Source organism: Durio zibethinus, chromosome 18 (genome assembly GCF_047325235.1).
Source record: "Durio zibethinus cultivar Kanyao isolate XHJ-2024 chromosome 18, ASM4732523v1, whole genome shotgun sequence".
NCBI lineage: Eukaryota > Viridiplantae > Streptophyta > Magnoliopsida > Malvales > Malvaceae > Durio > Durio zibethinus.
In genome coordinates this window covers 9,764,467-9,785,745 of record NC_143179.1, presented here as the reverse complement: position 1 = coordinate 9,785,745, position 21,279 = coordinate 9,764,467, and the positions used below count along the sequence as shown (strand labels likewise).

The window sequence follows — 21,279 nt, the reverse complement described above, 5'->3', positions numbered from 1 at the left end:
TTTAAATTTTAATTTTTTTAATTTTTATATATTATTTAATATAAAATTTTAATATAAAATTATTATTTTTATTTTATAAATATTTTAAAAATTAATAAAAATATATAATTCGATTCGATTTAAATTTTTTTATTTTTTAATTTAAAATTTAATTAAAATTTAATATATATATTTAATATCTAAATATAATATAAATTAAATAAAAAAAAACCTCAAACCAATATTTTATTTTTTCTTATCCCTGTTCAGCTGATGGCTTTGCATTTATGTTTAATATTTAGTATAGTTAAGTATACGGATAATCGTGACAATAATTATTGGATAAAATTTTTTTATGTTAGTGCTGACAAAAGGGCTATTTCCCTGGATAAATGATTTTGTCCACCTCCAACTATCTTTTCTTGTTATCGAACATCAGTGCAATTTGTGATAATTGGTACATATAAATGTTGTAATTTAAAATAAAATATGATAATATGATATAAATAAAAATAAAAATAAAAAATTTAATAAAAATATATTATAATGTAATAAAAAAAATTATAATGTAATAAAAATAAAAAATTTTACTTGTTTGATTTCTTTTATTGAAAATTTTATTTAATTTCAATGATATTGGTATAAGAAAATTATGAAAAAATAATTATCACATATCTATATAAATTTAATTTTTTAAAATTCAAGGCGTAAAAATATCTTGTTCTGACACCACGATCAAGATTTAAACCTTTTCCAGTACATTTCAATGTCAATTCAAACGATTTTCTCTCTCCTTGTCAATCAGGCTAAACGAAAAAGTTGCCCGATAAGATTTTTGGAAGCCATCGATGACTGGAAGAGCAAAATTAAACGGTATCGTATTCAAACCGCCTTCAAAAGCAACGCCGTCGTTTTTGACATTGTCCATCCTTGGCTCCATCATTTTTCCTCTTTTAACCACCGTCCTTTCTAGTCTTTAAGAAGACACCCAGAACTAGACGGCTCGAACATCCTCCGCGTTTTCGTTTCCTCCCGCTCCCTCTGACTCGTTGACCGAAATTTCTTGCTTCAATCGGACACGAATTACTATCGACAAGCTCTAGATCTGTTATTTACAAGGTCCGATTTCACAAATCCAAGGTCAGATCTCTTCCCCTTTCCTTCTTCAATTTCTTTCTAGGTTTCATTTCGAACTCCCAAAGTTCAATCATCTGACTTTGTGTTTTACTTTACTTGCATCGAAACGCCGCTGTTTGGAGATTCAGCTTTAAAGGTTTGGAATTTGGATGTGCCTATATTTTGTTCATAGATCTGGGTTTGGTAGTACTTTTCGCTTTGATTTGGTCTGGGTTTGGTTGTGTTTGTCGCTTTGATTTAGTCTACTGGAAATGTCGATTTTGCCCAAAGGTGATTCAATTCAAATTCGAGAAGTTTGGAACGATAATCTAGAAGAAGAGTTTGCTTTGATCCGTGAAATTGTTGATAATTACAATTATGTGGCTATGGATACTGAGTTCCCTGGTGTTGTTCTACGCCCTGTCGGAACTTTCAAGAATATAAATGATTATAACTATCAAACTTTGAAAGATAATGTGGATATGTTGAAATTGATCCAATTGGGTCTCACTTTTTCGGATGAGAATGGGAATCTTCCCACTTGTGGAACTGACAACTATTGCATTTGGCAGTTCAATTTCCGCGAGTTTAATATTAGCGAGGATATCTTTGCTAGTGATTCAATCGAGTTGTTGCACCAGTGCGGAATTGATTTTAAGAAGAATAGTGAGAAGGGTATTGATGTGAAGCAGTTTGGTGAGCTTTTGATGTCGTCTGGGATTGTGCTGAATGATGATGTGCATTGGGTCACCTTTCATAGTGGATATGACTTCGGATACTTGCTTAAGCTTTTGACTTGCAGAAGTTTGCCTGATACTCAAGCGGGGTTCTTTGATTTGATCAATATGTACTTTCCCATGGTGTACGATATCAAGCATATGATGAAGTTTTGTAATAGCCTTCATGGTGGTTTGAACAAGCTTGCAGAGTTGTTGGAAGTGGAAAGAGTTGGTGCGTGTCATCAAGCTGGCTCAGATAGCTTGCTCACATCATGCACGTTTAGGAAGTTGAGAGAGAACTTTTTCAATGGCTCGACAGAGAAATATGCAGGTGCACTGTATGGCCTAGGAGTCGAGAGTGGACAGAACACTAATTAGAAGAAAAATAATTGGGAAAAGATTGATGGATGTAGACTACTTGAGTGTAAGATTTTATTTTCTTTGTATACATTGGCAAAAAAAGATTGTTGATTTAGTTGTGACTTTTCTCTTTTGCTTGCATTGTAACTGAAGCCTTTAATTGGTTTTCTAGTTGAATTCCAGTGTAAATTACGCAGTTAGTGTTTCAATAATAATTTTAACCATTTGCAATTTATTGACTTTGTTTTTATCCTCTTCATCTATCTCCTCGGTTGCACAACATTTACCTTTTTAACAGTTTGTTTATGTTAATTTCTACCCATTCGTCATGTTCATGCAGTTGATCATTTTATTTAGATCATTTTAAAACCCAGCTGTAACAGCAGTATAGTCACCGGTAAAGAGAAAGTTTTGTTTTTAGGGTATTTCCGTTGCCAGTAGGGATCCTTTTGAATTATTATATAACTGTTTTTGTGTGTTGTAGAATATGGCCTATGTGGATTGAACTCTTTGAGGTCTTGCTCCTATTATTTTGGTATGAGCATAAGAAACTTGTTTGTCATCTCTCTATTACTATGAATAACATAGGATGCTTCTCTATGGACAGGAATTGCATCTTCCACAATTGGATATTGCTTTCTTTTTGGAGATTTATAACTTTGGAATTTATGCACTTAGATGGGGGATTTCTGTTTTTCTGCATTTGAGTTCATATATGGTGCATATGGTGTTGTTATACTATGTTATGTTATGTTCTGATATTTTTTCCTGAGCATTTTTTAATGTGAATGTTATTAGCTGTTCTCTCAGCAAGCTTGATGCATATCATTGGAATAAAAGAAGGATTACCTCTTGATGTTTTGTAAGATGTGGTTCAGAGAACTAGAATACTCGAAATTTTGTTCTCCTTTCCTGTGGCACAGAATTTTTTTATTGTTATTTGTGGTATTGGTACGACGAATTTGAATGTAGAGTTAACCATTTAAGTGAGTGCTTGTTTCATGTATTACAGGCACACGCACACAGAGTTGACCGTTTTTGTGACTACAGTTGATCGAATTCTTGCTTGCAGTATCTCCTATCTAAAACTTTCTTATACACACACACACACACACACACACACACACACATGTATGTATGTATTTTGATTTGGATGATAGTTTCACTTGAAGGTATAAATATCTATATATATAAGTTGTATGCCCTTGATTTTAATCATTTGATTTCGATCTGGATGATAGTTTCACTTTGAAGGTTCTCTGCTGGTTGGGTTTTGCTCTCTCTCTCTCTCTCTCTCTCTCTCTCTCTTTTGGTTTTTTAGTTTTAAATTTTGTTTGTGTTCTTATTTTTTATTTATTTTATTTTTTTGCGGGGTATAAATGACATCATTAATTGAAAAGTACTAAGGGCTTGCAAAAAAAGTGTGATTTTATCTCATAGTTAAAGTTAGAACTTGCAGACATACTGTGATCATCCTCATTTGTGATATCATCTGAGTTCTGGATAGTGATATACTTTACTGTTTGTAAATCTGGATTGGTGTTTTTTAGTGCTGTTTTGAGTATTGATTCAGTAGCTGATGTATAAGTCTGATATGCATACTGAATTCTTCATGGGAGATGATGATAAGGAGTACCTTGTAAAGTATAAAGAACTTCCTTATGATGAATGTTTTGGGAGTTCAAATCAGAAATAACTGCATTTCAACCTGAAATTAAATGATTTAATAAAATTCGGTCCAAATCTCATAAATCATCTGCTAGTAAGCAAAAAAGCAGCCTTCAAGATGCAGTTGAGTCCAAGTAGAAATCAAAGGAATTTCAACAGTATGACCATTGTCCTGAATTTCTCTCTGGAGGTACATTCTGATTTTTTTCCCCCTCAATCTAGCACCAGTTTTAGCATGCTCACACATATTTTGGTCATTATTAATTGCTGACAGCATTTTCAAGGAAGTCTAGGCTCACTGCATCCTTACCAGCTTGAAGGGTTGAACTTGCGTTTTTCTTGGTCCTAACAAACAGATGCAATTCTTGCTGATGAGATGGGCTTTGGTAAGTCCTGTTTGAAGAGAGGTTGCTTTTTTAAGGAGTTTGAGAGATTCTATCTTGATAATGGGGCTGCAAATGCTTTGCCTTTGTTTGCCTGCAGGTAGAACCATCCAGAGTAGTTCTTTTTTAGCAACTCTTTTTGAAGAGAACATTGCTCCTCATTTGGTATTAGCTCCACTTTCAACATTATGGAACTGGGAACAAAAGTTTGTAACATGGGCTCTCCCCAAATATATGTTGTATGTACATGAAAAATATCAAATTACTAGTATATGCTATTTTAATTGAGTATACTCATGATGCAGGTTATGTATGTTGGCTCTGCCCAAGCTCGTGCAATTATAGGGGAATATGAATTTTATCATCCTAAAATGTCATGAGAAGATCAAGAAATGGATGTCTGGCCAATTGCTTGTGAAAGCAAGCAAGATAGGATAAAAGTTTATGTCCTTCTAACGTCCTATGAGATGATTAACTTGGACACAGCATCATTGAAGCCAATAAAGAGGCAGCGCATGGTGAAATCTTGTTGCTCATTGAGTCTGTATGGTACTTCTTAAGTGTGTTTTTTTGCTAATGCTTGATTCATTGTGTAGATCGTTTATGAAGGTCATCGGCCCAAGATAAGGATTCAGATTTGTTTCTATTCATTGAAGCAGAATACCAGTAACCACTGCACGCTTTTGACTGGAACTCCTCTTCAGGTTTGTTCTTTATTTTTGGTATTACATTGGATATAGTGAAAATTATCACAAATATCATTAAAATTTCATATATCATTGATTTGGATGACAATTTGCCGTGCTTGTTCAATGAGTTATGAACTTGCTTTCCAGCATCGGCACAATTATGTTAAACATTTCCACAGGATCATAGATATTAATTATTGTGCTTGCTTAGTTACTTCTCCTTGTGAAAAAATGTAGTCTAAATGCTACTGGCTTTGATGTCAATGCCTTCATATCCTGTGGAAATTAGTTTTCTTGTTCAATACCTGTAAAGCAATGCAGGCTATTTCACTTATGATTCAGTTCGCTTTGGTTTTATTGGGAATGAATGTTTTGTATTCTTGTGGGCTTGTTAAAGCTATCGTTCTTTTAGGGTATTTACTGATTCAACTTACGATGTTGCTGACAATGAGGCTTTGGGCAAGGAGGTCTTAGAATTTTAAGGTTTTAGGTTCAAGTTTTATTTTGTGTGGGTTTAATTGTTTAATTAAATTATAATTTATTATATGATTATTTAATGATGGATTTGATTGTTTAATTAAATTATAATTAATTATTTATTTGTTTAAAATATAATAATTGATTATATAAATGTAATAAATAATTATTACTGTAATTTAATAAAAAAAATTACGATCTTAGTGAAAAAGTTGATAATATATTTGTAATAACATATAAAATACATCATTTTTTTTTTTAGAGTTGAATATATATTTGAAAAAATATCACATTTCATGTTTTAATCTAATATGTTTATTTGTGTACGATTATACAGAACTGAATAAAAATATATAACCATTATTATAATAAACATGTATATACTTTTTAAAATTTTTTTATATTACTTATTATATTATCAAAATAAATAAAAATTTAACTTATTTGATTTTTTTCGTTGAAATTTTTATTAATTTATAAAAAATAAGTATCCCATACCTATATAAATAAATATATATATTTTTAAAATTAAATGGGTAAAAAAATCTTGTTTGGATACCAACGTGGCAAGATTTATACCTTTTCTAGTACATTTCAGTGTCAGTCGAAACGATTTTCTCTCTCCTTGTCAATCAGCCGAAACTAAAAAATTGCCCAATCAGATTTTAGCGATTCTTAGGTGACTGGAAAAGCACAGTTAAAACGACAGCGGATTCAAACCTCCTCCCAAGGAACACGCCGTCGTTTTTGATATTGCCCATCCGCGGCTGCATCACTTTCCTCCTTTAACCAATGTCCTCTCCTTTCTAGTCTTTAAGAAGACGCCCAGAAGTAAAGGGCTAGAACCTCGTCCGCGTTTTCGTTCCATTCCTCTCTCTCTGATTAGTTGACCGAAAGCACTAGCCTCAGTCGGGCACGAATCACTGTTGACAAGCTCTAGATCTGTTATTTACAAGGTCCGATTTTACAAATCCAAGGTCAGATCTCTTCTCCTTTCCTTTTTCAACTTCTTTCTAGGTTTCGTTTCGAACTCCTAAAGTTCAAATCATCTGACTTCGTCTTTACTTTGCTTTTGTTTCAGATCTGCTTCCTACATCGAAACGCGACCGTTTTTGAAACTCAGCTCGGAGCTTCAGTTTTTAAGGTTTGGAATTTGGATGTGCTTATATTTTGTTCACAGATCTGAGTTTGGTAGTATTTGTCGCTTTGATTTAGTCTACTGGAAATGTCGGTTTTGCCCAAAGGTGATTCAATTCAAATTCGAGAAGTGTGGAACGATAATCTAGAAGAAGAGTTTGCTTTGATCCGTGAAATTGTTGATTCTTACAATTATGTGGCTATGGATACTGAGTTCCCTGGTGTAGTTCTACGCCCTGTCGGAACTTTCAAGAATATAAACGATTATAACTACCAAACTTTGAAAGATAATGTGGATATGTTGAAATTGATCCAATTGGGTCTCACTTTTTCGGATGAGAATGGGAATCTTCCCACTTGTGGAACTGACAACTATTGCATTTGGCAGTTCAATTTCCGCGAGTTTAATATTAGCGAGGATATCTTTGCTAGTGATTCAATCGAGTTGTTGCACCAGTGCGGAATTGATTTTAAGAAGAATAGTGAGAAGGGTATTGATGTGAAGCAGTTTGGTGAGCTTTTGATGTCGTCTGGGATTGTGCTGAATGATGATGTGCATTGGGTCACCTTTCATAGTGGATACGACTTTGGGTACTTGCTTAAGCTTTTGACTTGCAGGAGTTTGCCTGATACTCAAGTTGGGTTCTTTGATTTGATCAATATGTATTTTCCCATGGTGTACGATATCAAGCATATGATGAAGTTTTGTAATAGCCTTCATGGTGGTTTGAACAAGCTCGCAGAGTTGTTGGAAGTGGAAAGAGTTGGTGCGTGTCATCAAGCTGGCTCGGATAGCTTGCTCACATCATGCACATTCAGGAAGTTGAGAGATAACTTTTTCAATGGCTCGACAGAGAAATATGCAGGTGCACTGTATGGCCTAGGGGTCGAGAGTGGACACAATACTAATTAGAAGAAAAATAATTGGGAAAAGATTGATGGATGTAGACTACTTGAGTGTAAGATTTATTTTCTTTGTATACATTGGCAAAAAAGATTGTTGATTTAGTTGTTACTTTTCTCTTTTGCTTGCATTGTAACCGAAGCCTTTAGCTGGTTTTCTAGTTGAATTCCAGTGTATATTATGCAGTTAGTGTTTCAATAATAATTTTAATCATTTGCATCTTATTGACTTTGTTTTTATCCTTTTCATCTATTTCCTTGGTTGCATAACAGTTACCTTTTTAACAATTTGTTTATGTTAATTTCTGCCTATTTGTCATGTTGGTGCAGTTGATTGTTTTATTTAGATCATTGTAACACCCAGCTGTAACAGCAGTATAATCATCGGAAAAGGGAGTTTTGTTTTTAGGGTCTAACTATTTCCCTTGCCAGCAGGGATCCTTTTGAATTATTATACAGCTGTTTTTGTGTCGAATATAGCCTATGTGAATTGAATTGTTGAGGTCTTGCTCCTATTATTTTGGTATGAGCATAAGAAACTTGTTTGTCATCTCTCTATAGCTATGAAGAAAATAGGATGCTTCTCTATGGAGAGGAAGTGCATCTTCCACAACTGGAGATTGCTACTTTTTCGGAGACTTATGACTTGGAATTTATGCACTGAGATGGGGAAATTAGTGATGGGCTCATATTTCTGCGTTTGAGTTCAGGTATGGTGCATATGGTGTTGTTGTACTATGTTACGTTCTGATATTTTTTTTCCTAAGCATTTGTTAATGTGAATGTTGTATGATGTTCTCTCAGCATGCTTGATGCATGTCCTTGGAATAAAAGAAGGTAGCTCTTGATGTTTTGTAAGATGTGGTTCACAGAACTAGATTACTTGAAATTGTGTACTCCTATGCTGTGGTACACAATTTTTAGATTGTTATTTGTGCTTTTTGTTTAGATGAATTTGATACGTGGGGTTAACCATTTAAGCGTGTGCTTGTTTCATGCAATACAGACATCGTTGTACTGGATCTGGTAGGTTCCGCAAATCAAATCATACTTATATGGAAAAGCTCCCAGAACCTCTACCAGATCGGAATGCATCATGCAATACAGGCTCTGTTGCTGATAATTATTACTAAAACATGATCCAGGTCGTTAGAATCATCTGAGATTTAAAGTATTTATAAGCTGAAGAGAGAAAGGATCTTGATATGATACTGAGGCCTAGTTTGGTCTTGCATTATGATTAGAGATTGCAATGTAAAAGTTATGATTAAGAGCTCTCTGCAATCGTAAAGCAGGTAGGAACTGGTTATGCATTGAAAGCAAATTCATCTTGATCAGAATCTTTAACCAATGATTTTTCCTTACATGGCATTTTGCTTATGGTAAAATTTTGTAGTTGGCCTGGCAGAATAACAATTGTCTTTTGTTTGGCAGTTGACTTGAATGCTATATCCATTCCTTTTCTTATGTCCTTTAGTAAGTGTTTTTTTTATTTGTTAATCTACCTAGATTTGCTTGGCTATATACTTTGTGTAAGTGGTAGCTAGTTCTGGTACTGCAAGGTTTAAAAAGTAAAAGCAAAAACTAATTGTTTTAGGTTATGTTTTGAGTTAGTTGATATTTACACAAACCATCTCGGCGCTGTAGGCACAAAACTTTGGGTTTTATATCAGAAATATTCACACAAACCATAATTTGAGAAATCAAGTTTCTAGGAAAGTGCCAACTGGGGCTTGTGCTAGATATCATTAATCCATCATGTTGCAGGCCTTCCATGGCTGGGTTGATTAAAGCTGAATATCATTGTAGTGGATAAGAAAGTCAAGTGAATTTTTGATGTAGATGATCACATGCTATTTATACGGTTAATGTGGACATAAATATTCACAATTAGCAAATTTCTTTTCACTGCAGGCAAGAACTAAGGCTTTAGGAGTAAGGAAGGGAGCAATGGTTTGCTAGCTATTTCTATGAATATAAGGAAAAAGATGGTGCCGCCACTGCCAAAAGGCTTCAGTGGTAACGCTTATGTACTAGCCTTTGTTGCCTTTAACAGCTGAAGAACTGGAGGCAGGAAGCCCTGAAGCTACTGATGCGAGTGATTTGAGAGGCATTGATGCGAGGATTGGTTTACTTCCTCTAACCCTGAATGCTTTCTCTCCAATTTGCAGTTAAGTTCATGCCCCCTCTATCCCAGCATATGATTATTACCATTACTATTATACATAATATTTGAAGATGTTTCGTAACAATAAACTTCTCATTTCTTCTGTCATCAAAATATTGGGCTACACTTTTCTTGATGAAGCAATCCCCTTCTTAGTTTTTGGTGTGAGAGTCCTGAAGAATCCGAACCTAATCTGTTAATCATGAAACGTACAAAACATACAGCAAAGCGTGTACTAATATAAAGCCAACATAATAAAATTTCCATAATGCATAGTTGGGTCTTGCCATAAGCAATTACTAATATTTATTCATTATACGATATTGGACGCCCTAGCTGGAGAAATCACTCTTCTCAACCAACTAGAGAAACTGAGCTCTTAAGATGTTATAAGACAGGATAAAAAACAGCAAGTTGCTAGGGATAGACAAGAAGAGAACAGAGAAAAGGTTGATATAGGCAGAAATAAGATTATAGATAGATTTGTTATCAGTTACATCATTAGGCAAACACATCAAGAAGAGCAATGCTTGTAAAGCAGATCCTTCTTTTGCTGTTAGTAGCTACATTCTAATCTCAGATGCAATTAGTCCTGCGAGAATAAGCATTGCATCCAAAATTGCCATCCGCTGCTTCCCCTTTATCTTGTTCCTAGCATCATAAACAAAGATACCCACTGTCACAATTATGGTCAAATGGTCAGAATTGTAAAACGATGTCCGGCACGGTTTTAGTTATTGAAGGACCAATATTCAACAACAAACAAAAAGAGATATACATGAACTACTAAAAGTTAGTAAACCACCAAGTTATGAATTTAAGGAAAAAGATCAAATCTTGGTTTAAGAAATATTTTATAAGAAGAGATCTTTTCTACTTATTCACCAACATAAAATGTTTGGATAAAATTAATGTCCATCAGTACTTGATATTCTAACCAGATGTTAGAAGAAGATTCAAGGTCTCCCAAAGTCATTTGGACCCCAATCTGATATACCGGAAGAAAACACACTCTAGGCTAAAATGAATGCTAATTAGTCCTAATGCCATTTCACTAAACTGGCAGAGCATGCTTTGGCATGCCATTCTACAATTGTTTCATAGGAGAGAAATAACTTCTACTAAGTATGTCAATTGGTACCCATATGTAAGATGTACATATCACTAGTTTATTTGCCCTAAAGTTTCTTCTTGGAGCATGCATCCATATCCTTAGTACCTTTAGTTGGGTAATTTGATGACTCAAACTAAGACTGTAATTTAAATATCAACAAAAGATACGACAAATCTTACCCGCTTCATCATTGCACTTGCCAGATCTTCCAAGGAGCCAATGTTATCAGGAATGTAACTTCCCTGCAGCCTTGGTTGGACTACAAAATACCCTTCCTTTTGTGTAACCGATGGCTCCATAGCTAAGTTTTCACCTTCACAACGCTTGATAGATAAGGGATCAACAAAATTTGACGGCCCAATAGAATCCAAGTCTATATTTCTTTGGAAAATTGGGTTATTTTGGTCCAAGCACGGGCCCAAGTGATCCATAGCACCATTAACAGAGATTGAAGAGTTTATTGAACAACACATAACATTTGATTGGTAAGTGGCATCTTTTCTGGGGGCATTCCATTCTTGAGGAGCATTTCTGATTATTTGCCCTGCATTACAGCTGATTGGGGATGCTTGGCTTTGCAAATCTGCCTTTGAATCCTGTAATTGATCGGAAGCAGGAGCCATGGACGTAAAATGAGATAAAGGATTCCCACTTTTGAAGCCCATTGCAGAAACACAGTCTCTCAAATTACTAGCATGCAAAGTGGCCTGCTGAGAACTTCCTTCTAACATCAGGGAGTTGCTTGTAACACCAGGAAGGGGATCATCGGAGCATCCAGTTGTTCTTGCATTTATCAAACTGCCAGAAACAGGGAAAACAGTCGAATTATCAGCAGTTGACAGCTCTCCAATGTGGTTAAATCCCTTGTTATTTTGTAGTTGATCAAGTTCCAATGACATTGGCATCCCTTGTAGTATGTTAGCATTATGGTTTCCAGGAATTACGAAAGATTGCAACTTGCTCTGATCATTATTGGTATTACCCAAGTTTTGCACACGATTTAATTGAATCATTCCTGGAGAAGGAAGGCCATGCATGCCTAGACCAGCAGGTGTGTTCAATCTTCCAAGCACCCCACTAGGTGGGAAAGATCTAAAGGCAGCATTACGAAGCTGATCAGATCCAGCCAAGGTATGGAAATTCCCAAGTCCATTCAGAGATCCCATCCGCAAATAGGTAGAATCTGCACTGCCCACGGCTGCTGCCATATTCGCTTGCTGGTTTGCCAGACAGGTGATTCTTTTCAGGTAAAGCCTATATTTCTGCAACCACAAAAATGAGATAGTTAGCTTCCTGGTAAGTTTTGAATCGTAGTGACTATGGCAGGAAAGTTAAGAATTAATGCCTGTAGATGGCTGGCAACATTTTCTCTGGTAAGCTTTTCAACATTCATCAATTCTAGGATTTTTTTGGGTACAGCCTCTGCATTGCAACCACGTGAAAAGTTAAAAACCGAAAGCTTCATGCAAAAGTAGATTCACTGTGAAATTAAACAATAAGCCAGAGGACCTAGAACTGAATGTTCACCAACAGGAATATTCTTTAACCCAAGAATTGATTGGTGAAAGAAACATCAATAATAAATGTTACGAGTAGAAATTGATAATGGGATTCAACAGGTGAAATATCATCTCAAATGATCAGAATATTCTTGGATACTAGCTGAATAGATAAAAACAAGTGAGTCAACAAAACAATAGTAATAATAGTTAATGCCATATATCTAGCCAAAGCTGAGAAGAAGAGAACATACTGTCAATGCCCAACTGCTTAACCGCTGTAACAAATTTATGATGCAATTCCACTGACCAAACAACACGAGGCTTCTTTTGGGTTGATGGGTCCTCATTATCATGCCCATTTTCATCACGCTCCTCATCCTCATCCTCATTCTGGTCCTTTCTCTTTTTGTTGAGCTTCCCATTCTGATCAACATTTCCCATCCTTGCAGCCTCACCACTATCGGTATAAGCCTTGTCTTGGCTGCCAGAATTATACCGGTCTTTCCTATCAAATTTCTTTCTTCTGACTACATGTTGCCATATATTTTGTAGCTCCTCAATTCGAACAGGTTTCAGCAAATAATCGCAAGCTCCGTGAGTAATCCCTTTCATCACAAGTTTAGTATCTCCATTTGCAGACAACACTGAAGGCATTTCATCATATCATTAGTTAAAATAAAGATCCAGTTGTTTCTACAACTTCAACACAAATCAGAAGAAAGCAAGTTTGTGAAGTATCAGCGCCTTGTAATCGACTTTGAATTGACTAATGTCAGATTAATGAATAGTGATCCAAAATCCAGATTAATAAAAATGTCAAAAGAACATAAAAGAAGCAAAAAGGCAAAGAGTATTACTACTAGCTTACTTATGACAGGCAGGTCCATCTCAAGCCCCACAAGCTCAAGTAACTTAAAACCGTCCATGTCGGGCATATGGACATCGCTGATAACCAAGTCAAAGTTGTTCTTGTTTTCTCTCAACAACTTCAATGCTGTGACAGCCTGACTTGTTATAGTAACTGCAAAACACAAAATTTTCACACTAAATGAACAATCTTTTTTAACCTTTTCAAAGATTCAAAATTCACAAATACAACCAACTGAATCAATATATGAATAACAGCAAATTGAAACTGAAAAATGATATCTTTCTTTAGATTTTTGCAATGCAAATGGGATGAATGAAGTCCCCAAAGTTCACAAAGATTTCACCTTAACGGAAACCAACCAACACCAACAACCAAAACAACTGCAAATACTCAACAGAAAATCACAAAACCAAGAACCCAATTCTATGAGCTCATATAAAAGTAAAGATTGAAGAAGAAAAAAGGAACCATTGTACTGGCATCTACGAAGCAGAGTCTCGAGCAGTAAAAGGCAAGTTGGGTCATCATCAACGGCCAAAACTCGCATTCCAATTGGAAACTGATCCTTTTTTTCACTGATTACTCGCTCTACTGTCATTTTTTACACTTTTTTTTTTTTGCAAGATTAGACACTCTGTTTCGAAGTTTTGGACAAAACCCAGAAACTAAAACGAGAATGGCAAGTTTGGATTGTAATTAACGGGTGAATTTAGACGAAGAGAGAGAGAGAGAGAGAGAGAGAGAGCAACAAGTGACTAAGGAACGTGATAGGTAAACTTTAGAATATGGAAAAAGACTTTGCCTTCATCAATATTTAAAAGACGGTAAGCTCTGTTTTAATCTCTCTTTTTTATTTTAACTGAGGGAAAGAGAATGAGGAGAATGTAGAAAATGAACACCGGATAATTTCAAATAGAAAAAGTGACCTATTATAAAAATGGTATAAAAAATATAAAGGTGATAAAAATTGTATATAATTTAATAAAATAACAAATATATTTTATATTTTCACGTAAATATTAATTATATCATATAATTTTTATATAAAATTCGAGATAAATAGATAAATTATAATTATTTTATAAATAAATATATAAATTTTTATATATATAAAAATAAAATCTAAGTTAAGAAGGGTAAAGCTAGATTCACAAGTAAGACTGAAATTGTATAAAATATATGACTTATTTTAGAGTATTTATCAATAATATGTCAACAAAATTTTTTATTTATAATCTAACATATAATTAGGCTTTTTTTTTTTGTCACGCTTTATAAAACATATAGTCCATAATTAATGAGATTACTTTTTTATTAAATGAAGTTTATTTCTTCCATATCCACTAATAACAAATATAACAAAAAAATCCTTAAAAAATGACTGAAGATAATTGGTTTATAATTTAATTCCTAGTTCTTGAATTCTTAGCTATGACTATTAAACTCTACTTAATTAGTGTTTAAAAATCAAATTATTAATGAATTAAAAAAAAAAAAGAAGTTTCCAGAGAAGACTTTCGCTTGGTTTCTGGTGATGGGACCACAAACAATGGCAGGAAGTACAACACGCGAGACTCGCGCATGCTACGTGACCAAAAAGCTCATTTAAAAAAAAAAAAAGAAGAGAAAATTGGCTTTCTTGCCAAAGTATTTATTTTTTCAAATTTTTCTTATCTATTTTAAAGATACCAACGGATCGAATCAAGAAAAATATTTATTCATTTTGAATTCGATTCGATCTTATTTAATTTAAAATTAATAAAAAATTATTTTTTAAATATAAATATTTAAATATATAATTATATAAATAATTATATATTTTTAATTTTTATATAAATAACGAATCAAATCAAGTCAAATTTATTTAAAATTTAAAATTTATTTGATTTTAATTTTTTTAATAATATTTGGTTCAACCTAATTAAAAATTTGATTTTATAAAAAATTTTGATTCTGTAAAATTAGATGAGATCAAAATTTATCGAGAACAGATTAAGTTATTGACCCAATCTAAATGGTTAATCTTAATTATTTTTTTTTTTTTTCAATTTCTTCCTTTATAGAGTGTTCTTCTTTTAAGGCCTTAAAGTCATTTAATTTTAAAGCCTAAAAAGGCCAAAAATAAACCTCGGTTTCCTTTTTATGCATCAAACTTCTGTTTTTGATTAAGACGGATAGAATTTAAATTTTATTTTTTAAATTAAAATTTTAATATTTTAGTAATAAATTATAAAATTATAAACCACTAACCTATTCACAAGCTAGGCATCCTTTGGTGACGTCTAACGCTGTCACAAATGAGTCAAAGAAGTCAAAATATGAGAGAAAACATCTACAAGCAAGAATATCAAATGTATACATGGTTTTTTAAACTTTTACTACAATTTCTTCATCCAAATCTGAAAGCTTCTTCCTATACTTTTCTCCCTTTTTTTTCTTTTGGATTAACTGATGCTAAGTAGATCTCATCATAAATGGACACGTTGACAGATTTTACCTTGTTAATTCAAACAAAATCAAGATGTTTTCAAGGTCTTTACCTTGAATCGCAAATAATATTTTATTTAAATTAATATTTTTTAATTTTAAATTTAATTTAATTGATTCATATAATTTATGATATTTAAAAGATTTATAATATCTAGCTTAGATTTCTTTTCTTATGTTTAAATTATGGCTTCCTTTCAAAAAAGGAATGAATATTGTTTTTTTTTTTTTTTTTTTGTAAAATTGCAACTTTGACACAAACCTTAGAGAAAAATTAAACCAACTTGACTTAATTTCTAATTTGATCTCTTTTCAACAAGATTGAAGCACAAGGAGTGATAGTTCTAGTGTTTTACCATTAGTACTCCACAACAAGCTTTGCACATTTACTAATTAACATCATGAATGACAGAAATCAAAAGCATAGGCACAGAGAAGTAGTGAAAGAAAAAGAGAGGGCAAGGAAGAGGGGATTAAAGCCAACAACTTTTGGAAAGTTTGGTGGGAGAAAGTGAAATGATGACTAAATGAGTTGTTGCATGAACAGCCACTACTTCATGTGTGCCATTTTAGTGGAGATGACTATGGTATAATGTGGGTTCCAGATTGGCAATAGTCTTTGGGTTTTTGGTGATGTGATGTATTTTTTCTATGTTAAGAGGGCTAAAAAATTTGATTGAATTGCCTTTAGTTTCAATCAGGCAATCACAATCATGATTATATATATTATACCCTAAATCTTTATCAATCTTCCTATCATCCCTTTTTTTTTTTTCTTTTTTGTTCATATATGTAAAGTTTGTAAGATGAGTCCAAAGTCGACAAGACAAAGACTGTTCCACTAATCAAACAATCAGATTAGATTTAGATTCTAAATGTGTTCTGTGATTATTATATCTTGTCTGAACCTGAAATCATCTAATAATTGATATTCTGTCCAGCACATACCAGAAAAGCTTTGGAACACAAACAACCATTCTAGTTTGGTTAACTGCACTTGGCTCATCTTCCAAACCCCTCTCCCTGACCACGGCAGATCCATCGAACATTCTGATGATTCTACCTACTTTTTTTTTTTGCATTAATCATTGATGATAACTTATAAATTTTATGGTAAGATTCAAACATTTATTATTAAAAAAATTTTGTCTTTAACTTCTTGGCCTAGTGATTAAGAAAGCCTTAAGAAGACATTAAATTGAGATTCGATCCCAACCTCCCACCTTCTCTTAATGTAAGGCTCTCCTTCCCTTAAAACAAAAAAATATTATTAAAGAAACTTCAACTTAAAATGTTGTCTAAAGAAAGAAATGCAACTACATATCATTAAAATTTTCGTTCAATTTTAACTGTGGAGTTTGGTAAGAAAATTTTTTCCCCATGGAGTTGCATCCATCCACATCGTGGAAGATCCTACACCTAACGTGGAAGTGTTTATGATTACCCAAAGCACCATTATTTGACTATATAAATATATATCATATCAAAATATATTCAAATGGGTTCCCACTTTGCATGATAAGAGGAGGCCTGTGTTTCTCTTATCTCTTACTGTAACAAATCTATAAAATAGTCCATACTATTTAGTATAATATATTTATATCTAGAAGATTCATGTTGGGTGCAAAATCTTTGAGGTTCCTTGCTTTGTGAGGTCACATGATTTAAAGTAGAAGGGATACAAGGGTGAAGAGCAGCGTACCTTGATAAAATGGTTAAATAATAATGCATATATGCTGAAGTTCAGCCAATATTTGTCACCCATAAGGGATATGTGCCCACAATATTAAAACATGTTGAGTGGCTTGGCTTCCTACAATCTTCTTTTTCACTAATTATAACTTGGTTGAAATTTGTGCCACTTCATAAAACCTGGCTGCCTCTTTTTTTATTCTTAGTATTAGATATCAGAGTGGGAAGAGAGGAAAGGTGACACTTGAATCAGCACATTCACAGCTAATGGCAAGTTGGCAACAATTGTCAGGCTATATATTGGGTCAATTCCAATTTGGGCAACCAAATTGCCTTTATAAAACAAAAAACACCAAAACTGCAGACTGCAGTGCTAATCAGCATGGACTTTAACTTTTACGCTTATAGATTTAAATCCGGGATGGTTCTTGAACTTGAAACATTTGGGCTTACGGTTAAATTAAACAGTCCAAGCTGATGATTGTTTTGGACAACCTGAAGTTGATTGCAATTTCAAGTTTGCTAGATTTCGCCGCTACTCATTAATTACTCTACAAGCAAAGCAGGAAAAGATTATCGAGTTGTGAATTATGGTCACGTGGAAAGATCCATAATGCACGTAAATGCAAAAGGAATTGGATTAAAAATTGAATGCACGAATTTAAAGGGTTCCTGAACGATGGAAATATCGACACTCTACGATGCATTGCTGTTGGATTTGGAGGGTTATGTTTATATTGTCATGAAGTGGTTAAACAAATTCATTGGAGGAAGTGATCAATAGAAGCAGCCAAATTTAGAAAAGAGAAAGGGCCAAAGAAATTGTGCCTAAGGGAAGACATGAGGAAAAGCAACATATTAGAGCTTTGAATCAATCACGTACTTTAACATATAAAGCCAGAACCAAACTGTATTGTTAGTATGTCTTTACTTTTCAATGGAAGTGTCTTCTTGAAAAGACAAGAACCTAATAAATTGATTGTTTCCTTCCAATGCTATGTATTTGTACCCTTACCATAAGTAGGGGAGATAAATCACATTTGGAGTTAATGAGAGCACATCAAAGAGTCCAATCATACATATTAGACACCACTTAAGCCCAATTTAAGTTACTAAGTTTTTGGGTCTTTTTATGCATATATAAGATATTTTATTCAGATTTTTTAATGATGTGAAATTTTTTACTCATATGTGACCCATCTCCCAATAATCTTTCCCGTTCACTTGTGAGTTTTGATCAAGTCTCACCTCGGCTCTTCCATGCGAGTAAGTTTTATCAACACCTTCTTTGGGCTAGGTAACCTTACATCTCTAGTATGCTTTTGGGCCAAGCCACAACATTTAACCTTGCCACATAGGTTGTCTCAGTGCTTTCTCAATTTTACACTTTAAGTTGACTCAACACATTGCCTACTTGGGTGTTTCGCTTTTGCATATTATCATATACTCGCTGTATTCAAGTCAAACCTTTTAAATACCGACGTTCGAGCACATAAAGTTGATGGATGTGGTCAACCTCTGATCTACCAATAATCTCTCCCTAGCAATACCACTGGGACTTGAACCCATAACCTTACTCTAATACTATTTGTTGGGGAGATAAACCACACTTGAAGCTCATAGAAACACACCATAGGGCCCATACATACATGTTGGACACCATTTGAACCCAAAAGCTTAAGCTATTAGGTTCTTAGGTCCTTCATGCATATATAGGACATCTCATTCAAATTTTTTAATGATATAAGATTTTTTACTCACATGTTAACCATATCCCAACACCTTCAACTTCAATGGCAATCAATAATCTAACTGATGAATCACATCTCATTTTTCAAAGGGGAATAAGGATCTTGAAGAAAAAATTTTAAATGAAATTTGATATAAATAAAAGTTAGGGTATTATCCAAAAATTCCAAAGCAACATAAACTTTTACCATATTGATTTTTTTAGCCTAGAAAGCAAGGATATCTTTCTGTCGAGTTTGGTTTCCTTCATATGGAGGTGGCCTAAAACTAAAGCTCATTCATTAAGAACTTTTTAGTCCTTTCATACTTGGTTATAAGGCTTTAAACCCTTATATGACTAAAAAAAAAGGAAAAAAAGAGAGTGTGGCGACAAAATAGAGAAAAAAAGAGAAAAGAGAGTTTTATATAGTTTCGGCCAAGTAATTTGATCAAGGTCAATTTGTTGTTCGATTAAGTTAAAATTTTATCAGCATATTTACAACTCATTATTCTTCAGTTTGAACGATGGAGATTAGGTTTTGAGTTTTTTATTTATTGATTTTGTGGGTATTTGTTAATTTCTAAATTTACTAAATCTTTTTTAATTTTCTCTTGTAAGATTATTTTTTTACTTAGATTATTTAATCTTGAGATGTAGACACCCAAATTGGTTTCTAACCTGGATCAATTGGGCCTAACCCAAATACGACAAATTGGCCCATTTTTATTTTTATTTTTTATTTTATTTTATTTTTTTGGGTTATTTGTTTTGAATTTTATTTTAATTATTTTTTTATAATTTTTATTCTAGAAGATAATGAAAAAACAAAAAAGAAAAAAAATTTTACAGTGAATCTAAGATTGGTAAACTTGAAATTGGACTCAAAGATTGAATCCCAATCAGAGAAGGAATCAATATTGATTAGAAACTCTCAATGCCTATAAATATAGGCTTGGACACAAATTAAATCCACGAAAAAGAAGGCAGAAAACAAAAGGCAAGAGTTAGAAAATTTTTTTGGAAGGTATCATAAGCAACTTTAAGATTTTCAAGAATTTTTCAAAATTTTTAGTGTTTTTTTTCTGAAAAATTTTTGAAAAAAACTTCAGATTTCGATCAATTTTTTGACAAATTCATCTTTTTCGACGAGAGTTTCTAGTTTTCAATAGCTTTTTCCAATTTTTGGTGAAATATTCAATCGAAAATTTGAGTTTTTAGAGAGAGGATGACAAAAAATAGGGGAAGAGAGAAAGAAAGAAGGGAGGCATATAAAGAAAAACGAAAACTTTTACCTTTTATATTGTCCCAAAACAATGCCTTTTTTCGTTTAAGAGATCCATTAGGATTCGTGCGTTTTCATTCGGATGATCGACCCGTGACGCTGACCCATTTCATCCCACTTCATAGACCTTACTGTTGAGCCGAGTCAAGCCGAGTTGATTTCCCCTGAGTCGTGTTTCAAGTTGTTTGCTGTGCCTGTAGTCGAGCCGCGTCGAATTCCCAGCCGAACCGTTTCACCTTTTTTTTGGTATTTTTTATTTTTATTTTATTTTTGTGTTTGCTCTTTTTCTTTAGTATTTTTGCATGATTAAATTTAAAAAAAATAAAAAATAAAAAATTGTAAAACTTAATGAAATAAAATTTTGAGAATGGTAAATTTTTATAAAATTTTTAGGTGAGAAATTTTATCTAAATTTGTCTCAAATAGTGAAATAATTTAGATAAAGTTTCAATAACAATAATTAATATTTATTTCAAAATAAAAAAATAAAAAATATAAATTTTAGAATTACATACAAATTACCCAATGATGAGATTTTTAAAAATTTTAAATGGTAAATTCCTAAGAAATCTCTAGGTGAGAAATTTTTTCTAAATTTAGTCCAAATGGTAGAATAATTTAGATGAAATTTTAATACAATAAATTGTATTCTTTTCCAAATAAAATTTTGGTTGAAAATATGTGATAATTATCCAATTGTGAGATTCTTAAAAATTTTAAATGGTAAATTCTTAAGAAGTCCCTATGTGAGAAATTTTCTCTAATTTATCTCAAATAGTGAAATAATTTAAATGAAATTTTAACAAAAATAATTGTCATATTATTTTCTTTTCGAAAAAAAAATTTTCTAAATAGGTCCAAATGGTGAAAAATTTAGAAATTCTGAAAAAAAAAATTTTAAATTAATCCAAATGGTGAAAAATTTAGAGATAAAAAAAAAAATTCTAAATAGGCCCAAATTGTGAAAAATTTAGAAATCCAACAAAAAAAGAAAGAATTTTTAA

The 21,279-nt window shown here is 32.9% G+C and overlaps 2 protein-coding genes and 2 pseudogenes across 7 annotated transcripts; 3 read left to right on the top strand and 1 right to left on the bottom strand.

Moving 5' to 3' along the window:
• The first annotated feature begins 959 nt into the window (after positions 1-959).
• On the top strand, positions 960-2,409 carry LOC111299399 (putative CCR4-associated factor 1 homolog 7 pseudogene; annotated as a pseudogene). The gene is made up of 2 exons (XR_016329801.1): positions 960-1,119; positions 1,245-2,409. The product of XR_016329801.1 is annotated as a putative CCR4-associated factor 1 homolog 7 pseudogene (transcript).
• A 104-nt stretch (positions 2,410-2,513) lies between these two features.
• Positions 2,514-11,690, top strand: LOC111299401 (CHD3-type chromatin-remodeling factor PICKLE-like). The gene is made up of 8 exons (XM_089747407.1): positions 2,514-4,032; positions 4,117-4,228; positions 4,326-4,743; positions 4,822-4,929; positions 7,993-8,141; positions 8,438-8,726; positions 9,346-9,601; positions 10,916-11,690. The coding sequence occupies exons 3-5, from the start codon at positions 4,618-4,620 to the stop codon at positions 7,996-7,998; spliced, it is 240 nt and encodes a 79-aa protein (XP_089603533.1). The 5' UTR covers positions 2,514-4,032; positions 4,117-4,228; positions 4,326-4,617; the 3' UTR covers positions 7,999-8,141; positions 8,438-8,726; positions 9,346-9,601; positions 10,916-11,690.
• On the top strand, positions 5,914-7,656 carry LOC111299400 (putative CCR4-associated factor 1 homolog 7 pseudogene; annotated as a pseudogene). The gene is made up of 2 exons (XR_016329802.1): positions 5,914-6,368; positions 6,473-7,656. The product of XR_016329802.1 is annotated as a putative CCR4-associated factor 1 homolog 7 pseudogene (transcript).
• Positions 9,859-13,872, bottom strand: LOC111299398 (two-component response regulator ARR12-like). Of its 4 annotated transcripts, none has more exons than XM_089747405.1 (6): positions 13,429-13,872; positions 13,083-13,235; positions 12,466-12,858; positions 12,058-12,134; positions 10,892-11,974; positions 9,859-10,249 (listed from the first exon to the last, which is right to left on the bottom strand). In XM_089747405.1, the coding sequence occupies exons 2-6, from the start codon at positions 13,147-13,149 to the stop codon at positions 10,175-10,177; spliced, it is 1,695 nt and encodes a 564-aa protein (XP_089603531.1). In that variant the 5' UTR covers positions 13,150-13,235; positions 13,429-13,872; the 3' UTR covers positions 9,859-10,174. The 4 variants fall into 4 exon arrangements, with proteins under 4 accessions (XP_089603531.1, XP_089603530.1, XP_022750306.2 ...); XM_089747404.1 differs by having other exon boundaries at positions 9,859-10,274; positions 13,554-13,872; XM_022894571.2 differs by having other exon boundaries at positions 13,554-13,872.
• Positions 13,873-21,279: the final 7,407 nt, after the last annotated feature.